General features: G+C 47.0%; 1 protein-coding gene across 12 annotated transcripts in view; it reads right to left on the bottom strand.

The window, feature by feature from the left end:
- Positions 1 to 1,598: 1,598 nt before the first annotated feature.
- Positions 1,599 to 9,654, bottom strand: part of Fbxw11 (F-box and WD repeat domain containing 11) — a 97,136-nt gene continuing 89,080 nt past the window's right edge. For 9 of the 12 annotated variants that reach the window (XM_087571575.1, XM_087571577.1, XM_087571581.1 and 6 more), the window contains 5 exons: positions 7,571 to 7,689; positions 6,986 to 7,096; positions 6,069 to 6,147; positions 5,553 to 5,738; positions 1,614 to 3,963 (listed from right to left, as the gene is read on the bottom strand). In XM_087571575.1, the coding sequence (XP_087427701.1) occupies positions 5,577 to 5,738; positions 6,069 to 6,147; positions 6,986 to 7,096; positions 7,571 to 7,689 (471 nt within the window). In that variant the 3' untranslated portion in view covers positions 1,614 to 3,963; positions 5,553 to 5,576. 12 annotated transcript variants of the gene reach the window in all.

Raw genomic sequence — 9,654 nt, 5'->3', positions numbered from 1 at the left:
TGACAAAACACTCAGATAAAACAAAAATGTATCTTAATAAACAAATGCCAACTTATTTTTTTTGTTTTTTTGGTTCTTTTTTTCCGGAGCTGGGGACCGAACCCAGGGCCTTGCGCTTCCTAGGCAAGCGCTCTACCACTGAGCTAAATCCCCAGCCCCTCAAATGCCAACTTATAGTTGGAGGAGTCCACAGTCCGGATTTCTGGTTTCCTTGGAATCAGTTCGGGCAGCACTGGTTCTGCACTCTCAGTCACCTTCCCTTGGCATACGCCTTCCAGAATAAAGTCTGACAGGGAGCAGAGGCCCCCACCAGGAGTGCCAGGCAGCTAACTGGGAAGGGGATCATAAGGCATTGGAATCTCTATTAATCACGAGACAAGCAGACTGGAATGGCAGGGCAGCTCATCCCTGATGATAGAGAGTGCTCCAGGGCCCTCACATTCCCAGCAGCAGGGGATGATACGCAGCATTCAAGAAGGAAGAAGGGAAGGAGAAAGAGGAGTCTTTACTAGCTTCAGGAGGAGACCAGGACCTGTCTTAGTCAGGGTCACTGTTGCTGGGATGAAAACAAGACAGGCTGCGCTTACACTGCCACATTGTTGGTCATCACCAAAGGATGTCAGGACAGGAACTCAAGCAGGAGCAGGAACCCGGACGCAGGAGCTGATCCAGAGGCCGTGGAGGGATGCTGCTTACTGACTTGCTCCACATGGGTTTGCTCAGCCTGCTGTCTTATACAATACCCAGGACCACCAGCCCAGGGATGGCACCACCCACAACTGACTGGGCACCCCACCCCCACCCCACCCCACCTCCATCAACCACTAATTAAGGAAATGCACTGCAGACTTGCCAACAGCCTGATCTTATGGAGGCATTTTCTTAACAGAGGTTCCCTCCTCTCAGATGACTATATTGTATCAAGTTGACACGAAACTGTCCAGCACAGGACACAAGCTATTTTCCCCTCTGAGCCACACTACTGACTGAACTGACTGTACCTCTCCTACTGTTCCTAAGGAATAGCCAACACACACACACACACACCCTCAACTCTCACCTATAATGGGAAAATGACCTTATAACCATATACTGAGCCACTGAACAAGAACGGCATAGAGTAATCATCGGAAAGGGTTGTAGTACAGCCCAGAACTGCAGCTTTAGTGCAGCCTGGTACCCAGCAGACATAGGAGAGGTGGAAGAGAGGAGAGGGGGAAGAAGCAGGGAAGCAGCACTCCACTCTTTTCGGGTTGTAAACTCATTTTCTTATCCAAACTCCTGCTATGTTTTAATGAGACCTATAGCTCTACCACTCACACCATTTCAAGAGGAAGGATCCTCTCTCCTGCAAGTCTTGGGGACCACTTCCCTATCTTACAGAACTCACCTGAGACACAGCTCTGCTGGGGACAGTTCCAAGGGTAGAGCCCTCCCTCTGCTCTCGAAGCTTATTGGGAAAACCGGAAGTGAGGAATTCCACAGGCCAGAAACACTTCCTTCAGCTTCACCTTACAGACCAGATGATTTTGAAAATCCACCTTTGATGGTATGTCACTTAATTCCTGGTAAAGACAAAACTGCTTTTCTGAAAAATGTGACAGGACAGCGGGGCACTGCAACACTTTATTTAGCGTATTGGCGTGGATTAGCTGAAGTTAACAATCGCCAGGAAGCCAGGTCAGCTGGACTGCATAATACTCGTCTTCATTTATTGACATTACTTAGCAATTTATTGGACAAAGGTCAAACTTTTGTTTTTATTAAGCACATTCCACAGTACAAAGCCGTCATGATAATATCTGTACAATTTAACAGGTTCAATAGCTGTTCAGACACATATTTATTTCAAACAGATAATTGGCAAACATAATTAATTACCAGTTAGAATTAGACTACCCCAGTGCTTTAACACATTAATATAGCAGTAATTTACAGTTGTTCAATTACGGTTAGCAAAATAAAGTCCAGAGTACAGCTGGGAGTTACTACTGTAGTCCCAGAAACTGGAATTCCTTGGGTACCCAAGTCCCCTGCTATAATTAGTAGGCACAATTCAAAGGTCGTGTGCATATCTGAAGGCCATGATCTCCCAAGGACCGACAGGAACTTCTATATTAAACATGCAGAAACAACAGAAAAGTCCAATTGTGCAGAGCTCCCCTCCTCCCCTCCCCTCCTCTCCTCTCCTCTCCTCTCCCCTGGGCGTTCCTGTCAAATGGGTGACGAGCTGTGAGGTGGTGTGTTCACACCCCTTATGGGCTGGGGCCTACTTTCTATACATTTAAGCCCCCACCTCTCAGAAACAAACATGGAAGCATGTGAGAATGATTTAATCGGGAAAACAAACAAACAAAACTAAAACATTAAAAATCTAAAAAGGAAAGCCAAACCCAGTAAACACATCCAGTACACACTGACCCCACCGCATCACAATGCCAGGACCAGCGGAGCCCAGAGGCTGTCTCTCTCCTAGAGTGGACTTCCACGGGAAGAGGCTTCATTCACAGGGAGGGCTGGTTGGTCCTTTAAAACCGTACTGACATTCCTTGATCTTTGGATACAATGGCAAGGGGCAAATCAAAACTTAATCTTGGAAGAGGGAAATAATGTCACCCATCTCCTGCCTGTGTGCCACTCTCACTCGGGAACTTTGAGATTCTTGAACCAAAGTGATGAGTGTCACCAAAGCTGACAGGGCCTGGGGCTGTCACTCACACACACACACACACACACACACACACACACACACACACACACACACACACACGAGTGCCTTGTCCCCAATGTGGGCTCTGAACAGCTGACCTGCTCCACAGGCTCTAACTCAGCAGCCCATCAGAGTGCAGGGAGCCCAGAGCCAGGAGCCCCGTCCCTGGGGCCACCATCTCACTGTCTCAGGGTCACTGCCCTGTGATAGGTTGTTGGACAGAGAAGCCAATGACCACCCTGAGGAGGGGAGCACCAGCTCTGAAGGTACTCATGAGGGAAACAACAGAGGTGTGGAGACTGCAGATACCTGCCCACTGCAGTTGCCACACAACAAACACACAAGGGAAACTTCTCAAGTGCCATCTGAAAGCACATACTGCACACACAGACAGTGACAACTGAAACCCAAGTGAATACTGAAGGAAGGTTCTAGGCCAGCACAGCAACCCTGGAGTCAGGTGTGACCTTCTCCACAGTAGTGTCTCAGGCGCAGGGGGCTGGCCAGCCGCCTTGAGCTTGAATCGTTATGTACATTATATCTACATGCGGGTACAGTATTTTAAATTAGGAGGCAAGCACTCAGATAAAGGTGTTATTCTACCAAGTATCAGAAGATGAAGAGGAAACAGAGAACAGTTAATAAAGAAAATAGCTATATTACCTGTGCAGAGGTAATATAACCACTTATTCTTTAAATTAAAAGAAACTGAAACAGAAAGGAAGTGTAATCCAAAAATACTAAGATAATCCAGGTCTGCCCATTGTCCGTCCGACACATTCCTATGCAGGTCGTCGGAGCGACGTGACTGTGACTGGCGGTCTAAGGAGAAGCTGAGGCTGCAGAGAAAAGCCCTGAAGACTCTGGGTAGTCGTTTGGCACCCAGCACGTCACCAAGAACACAAGGCTGCTTTTAGTACCAAACCAAGGCGCAAAGCGACGACGTAAATCAGAAGCAGGGCTTCTCCTGACGGCCTTTGCTGTGTCCTTCTTGGGAACGTGTGCGTCGGAAGCGCTGGGGTCTTCACGGAAGGGAGGGGCATGAGCTGCTGCCCTACTCGCAGGGATGAGCTAAGAAGTCCTTCTCCAAGTAGAGCTGGGGCGCAGTGAGAAATGTCGGGGCTAGAGGGTGGGGCTGCTCTGTGTCTACCCAGCATCTGGAACCAAGTCCAGCCCCAAAACTCAGCCGTGAACGAATGAACTCCCTTAGGCATGTGATAGCCATGTAGCCAGTAGTTCAAGACCAGGAAACCCTGAAGAACAAAGGAGAATGGCCATTACTTGACAGGACATGGAAGGGACGTGAGGGCAGGCTCAATAAGGAAAGGGGAAGATGGGGGTGTCAGACCTCCTCCTTCCCCTCGGCCTTTCTGACTATGCCTGGTGAGGAGCTCTGTGTCTTCTACCTCTGTAAACCTCTAGACTTGTGTGCTCTGAAGACATCACTCAGTGAGTACTGACTGACTGCGGGTGGGTTTGTCAATGGACTCACATTCTTCCAAGAGACAGCAGTGGGGGAGATGACTGTGTAGGCAGACAGGGTATGAACAACAGAATCGACAACTCTCCCCCCAACACCCTCAGCAGCTGTCACCAGCCCATCTTGCCATCCAGTCCTTTGGGGTTGCACAGCAGTTTGAAAGGGGGTCCTCAACTGTCACTACTGGTCAAACTGAGATGTTCGAGGCAGCACAGAGTCACCAATTCCTGCACATTTCTGATTCTTAAAGGGCTACACAGGAATTGGCCGACATGTTACAATAGAGGCCGTGTGAGTCCCAACTACTCAGTTCTGCCACAGAGGCACGGAAGCAGCGCGGTGATGTGTGAACAAATGAGTGCGGCTAAGCTCCCATCAGACTCATTTTATGGAGGCTGGAGTTTTAATATCACAGAATTTTTATATGACATGGATTTTTTTGATATTTTTTCAAGTGTTTGAAGTGTAAGGACTATTTTGCCTGCAGTGGCAGAAAAACCAAGCACATGATGGGTCAGAGTCCATGCTTGGCTATAGTGTGTTAAGCCTGAGCAAGGTAAACTTCTTGAGAGTCGTTTATGGGACTCAGAATCTAGACTAAGACATTCTGAAACAGATGAGAGATGTGTGCAGACCAGCCAGCGTCTTCTTGGTCTCTAATCAACTGGAAGGTTACAAAGAGCTAAGTGATGCTTTTTAATTAAGAGAATTCAACCACACATCTTTATAGAGGCACAGAAGTAAGGGTATTCATGAAGTGGACAAAATGGGATGTGCACAGAATCCCACCGCCCTTGGCAAATCTCCCAGGTGGGAGTGTTCTTCCCAGTAGTCAAAGGTATCTGGGATGTAGGCAAGTCAGGCTTCTCGCCTTTAAAACTGACCATCTTGGTGAGCAAAACATTCTGTCACCAACAGTAGGATGGCTTTGTAACTAGCACAAAGGACTTGCTTGTCACTCTTCACCATGAAGAACAGCTTTCAAGGTGCACAGCAAAACTGAGTGATTGCTCCTTGTGGAGATGGCAGTGAAGAGTAGACTGTGGTGACGGGAAGAATAATTTGGATTGTCCTGAATATGTGTGCACTCATGCGCATGTACATATATCTGTCTGTCAGCCACAGAACCGAAAGACCAAACCTATCTTGGTGTTAAGTGGCTATGACCATATAGGAACTCATTTAGGTAGTCAGGTTTTGAAGCACATAACCTTCAATGGCGACACGAGAGTCTATGATGTTCAGGGTTCTGTTGGGAGTCTATGGAGACCTTACCTGCACTAAGGAACCTCAGTGGAAAGGTAAAGCCCAGAAGCAGGGACTTGAAGAGCCCAGACAGAGCTAGGGTTTGATCACACTCACCAGATTGGGCCAAAGTGCAGGCTGCTATCTGGAGATATAGGTGTAGGTTCTGGAGGGAGAACGTGTCTCATTCTGGGCACTGGGAGGCACATTTAAAAAATCCCAAATCAAAATAGTGTCATCATGGGAGCTGCTGATGATCTGAAACTCATCAAACTGCAGCCGAAACACACGTCCAGAGTGTTCCTGCGGAAGAGCAGCTTGGTTATTAACACACAGTAAGAGCTGGGATTTAGCTCAGGTTGGAGCTCCTCCTTCATGGCCTCCCAGACACTGAGCTGCATCCTTTCTCTGGGAACAAATAAAGGCCCTCTAGGTTTTTCCTTTTTAAATTAAGCATTCCTCTCAAGGCTACAGGAGAAATGCAGCGCAATCGTGAGGGCGCCTGCCCACCTGAGAGGACCCTGCAGCAGTGGAAATGCACTACGCTCTGGTCGACCAAAATCACTTTTTAATCACTGAAAGCATGGTATAAGACACAAGCTTTCCTGGGCCCCACTCCAACAAATCACATACCACCAAGGTGCGCAGACACAATGTGCTTGCTGGGGCCCGAGGGTCAAGAGCAGCCTGCAAATCCCAGACTTTAATCTTCCTACAAGGAAAAAGGAGACCAGAATTAACAAGAGTTAACATTTTCTACACTGTGGACATACTCATGACAGAACAGTGCACTTGAAAGGTCTACAACCAAACCCGATGGGCAACATGAGTATCTGATTTTAGAAAAGAACCTAAACCCTCCCGGAATCCCTGAAGCCTTACAGGGATAGAACTGCTAAGGAGAGGAACAGGCAAAGACTCGGGGTTCTGCAAATTCATCTTCCAACTGATTTCTATGTTACAAAATTCAATTACTTGGCGGCCTAAGTATGAGACTCCCAGGATGCCTTTCTCCAAATGAAGAAATGATTAGCACACTAATGCCCCGCTGACCAAGCACATATAAGGCAGAACTGGGACTTAGAGTTTCCATCTGTCACTAAGAACAAAAGGAGAAAGAGAAATTTTATTACTGAGTTCATGGGGGAAGGGAATGTTTCCTGGTTTATTTATAATTAAGGCAAAGAATCCCCTATAGTTTAATCTCTGTGTGTGTGCGTGTGTGCGTGCGCAGACAACTCTTCTGGAGTGAGTTCTCTCCTTCCCCAGGATTGAACTCAGGTCTCCAGGCTTGTGCAGCAAGCACCTTTACCAGTGAGCCATCTTGCAGGCCCTACTCTATTTCTGTTAATGGTTACAGCACAAGCTAGAATTCAAGTGCCTGGCTACAACATGATTGAGCAAGTTACTTCATCTTCCTGGGTCTGAGCATCCTCTCCTGATCCACTCATCTTCCTAACATAGAGTTCTGCACTCACAGAGCTATTTAACACATAGCGATCTTGTTCTTGACAAGGCTACAGCCATGCTCATGCAGATGAAATACATACCCGTCATAGGCGCCACTGACAATCCTCTTGTTATCAAAACGGATGCACCGGACCAATTCTTCGTGCCCCTCTAGGACTCTTAAACAGGCACCACATTCAATATCCCATAACCTTGAATAAGAAGCAGTCATTTATGAAACAAATTCTCTCACATGACTCATGCTCTCCTCAAGTATACACCTGTTAATTCTCCTGGTGTCTCAGCTGAAAATCCGCAGAGCCCAATGCCTCGGAAAAGCTTTTCTGGAGGACATGTGGACTTGAGGCAGGAAAGGGAGAACATCGAGGAAGGGAGGGAGATGGATCACACACAGGCAGGGACTCCAGTCCTGTGCGTGGTCTTCCCATCTTCATGAAGCTCAGGAATGACTCATGCGCACTAGCTACCAGGGTCATTCTGTTCTTAAGGAGGGCGCCTTGGATTCAATCGTCTTAGAAACACAAAACCACTGGCCATATCCAGCCTTCTCCTTTGCATGAGTCACAGAGTGTAAACACCTGTGCTCTGAATCTGGAGAGAGAGACTTTTTTTTTTTTTTTGTTTTCTACAATGGTTTTCATAAATATAAACTGATCTCTACGCACCGGATGGTATTATCTGATGATCCACTAACAACAAGCCGGTCCCGGTACTGCAGACAGGCAATGCCTCGCTTGTGCCCATTCAGAGTGCGGACGAACTCACAGGTGCTCGTGCTCCACACCTGCGGAAAGGCAGCAGCGCTGTTAGGACGATACCAGAGAGCTGGCAGGGACACATGCACCATGATCCTAGCATTTAAGAGACAGTGTGGCTACAGGAGGGAGGTAAGGGGCACACTCCAAGGATCATCCCAAATGCCTGGCCATAAACTCTCTTCTCAGTTAATGATAGGCTGAACGCAAGTCGGCCAGTGTCAGTCTTCCTGGCCATGGGTGATAAAGCTGGAGTAAAATTCAGGGGAGTTAAGAAGTCTAAAGTCTGAGATCTTCACCAAGGTTCAGGCCTTTCTTTCTGTGGAGGAAAGAGTCTCTAGTTTTCACGCTAGCTCCCATGTTGCACTTAATACCCCCGACACACGAAATCCTCACTGTTCACATCTTCCCCTTCTCACCAGTCTCTTGAATAGCACCATTTATTTTGCCATATGACCCTAATGTGTATGAGAATACATGACATAAACAGTCTCCTCTTGTGAGTCCGTTTGTAAGATGCAGATGCTCCCAGGCACTTACTACTTGGTGAGCCAAATAAGGACACACACAGTGACCGCAGTCTCAGAGTGACAGCAGCATTGGCAGCTCAGCAGAACGAGCAGGTGTTTCTATGCCCATTCCCAACAAATGGAGTTGGACCCCAAGTCCCGTGCCATATATGAAAACTTAATTCAAACAGATCAAAGATCTAAATGGAAGAGCTAAAGTTATACAGCCTTCACGGGGGAGGAACAAAAGAGTTGTGATCCTCTAGTGTTAGGCAACGGCTTCTTAGGTATCACAACAAAAGTACACACAACACTAAAAATAAATTGATAAACTAGATGTCATCAAAATTCAGAGATTTTTGTATTCCCAAGAATGGCATCAGCAAGGTGAAAGAATGAAAGAAAAGTCATTTATTTGATTAAGGGGCTCATCTCCATAGTGTATAAAAAGTTTTAAAAAAAATTACAACTTGTTAATAACAGTGGTTCTTCAGAGGTCCTGGGTTCAATTCCCAGCAACCACATGGTGGCTCACAACCATCTGTAATGGGATCCAATGCCCTCTTCTGGTGTGTCTGAAGACAGCGACAGTGTACTCATATATACATTAAATAAATAAATCTTAAAAAAATTACAACTCCACCAGAAATATAAAACTAAGTTTTAAGTAGGATTAAGATACGTTATCCAGAGCAGGTACAGTGACCAACAGGCAAGCAAGCACCATGGCCACGCAGCCCAGGACGGCTATGGCTCAGATCAAGACAGTGATGAATGTGGACAGTACCATGCAGAGCAATCTCCCCACAGAGGGGACTTCTAATCAGGCCCAAGCGTCCCTGACTCTCAGGGCTGCTCCTGTGCTGACTGTTGTCATGTGGCTGAGTTAGTGCACACAAAATCCATTTGTTCAGCCTCCAGACACCTGCGGTTTCATGTAGCACAGCCATGATTTGTACAGTGAGTTAACAGAGCTGTCCAGTGCTCACCATTAGAAATCCCTAAAGCTGGCATGAAGCCTGATGCTCGCAGGACCTAACATGGGACAGCAACCTGGAAAAGCGTTTGGCAGCTTCCTGCGGTCAGTCAATTAAGAGAACTAAATGAACATGCAAATCTGCATGGCAAATGTTTGTAGCGACATCATTCATGACTGCCAGAAAAGGGAAACCAGCGACAGTCCATCACAGGGGGAAACAAAGCATGATCCAGGCAGAGTGAAGATGGATTTGGCCACCAGAAGCAACAAAGCACTGATCTGCGCTAAACCCTGCATTACATGAGAAAGCCAGACACAAGGGCCACATAGCACATGATTCCGTTTACATGAAATGTCTACAACAGTCACATTCAGAGACAGAGGGTAGAATGATGGATGCCAGGAACATGTGAAGACAGGAGAGCTGGGTGGATGTGATCAGCATGGACAATGTATGAAACTGTCACAGAATCAACGTGTGTGTGTGTGTGTGTGTGTGTGTGTGT

Source organism: Rattus norvegicus, chromosome 10 (assembly GCF_021556685.1).
Source record: "Rattus norvegicus strain SHRSP/BbbUtx chromosome 10, alternate assembly SHRSP_T2T, whole genome shotgun sequence".
Taxonomy (NCBI): Eukaryota; Metazoa; Chordata; class Mammalia; order Rodentia; family Muridae; genus Rattus; species Rattus norvegicus.
The sequence above is the reverse complement of the archived record's forward strand: the minus strand, read 5'-3'. Positions and strand labels throughout refer to the sequence as shown.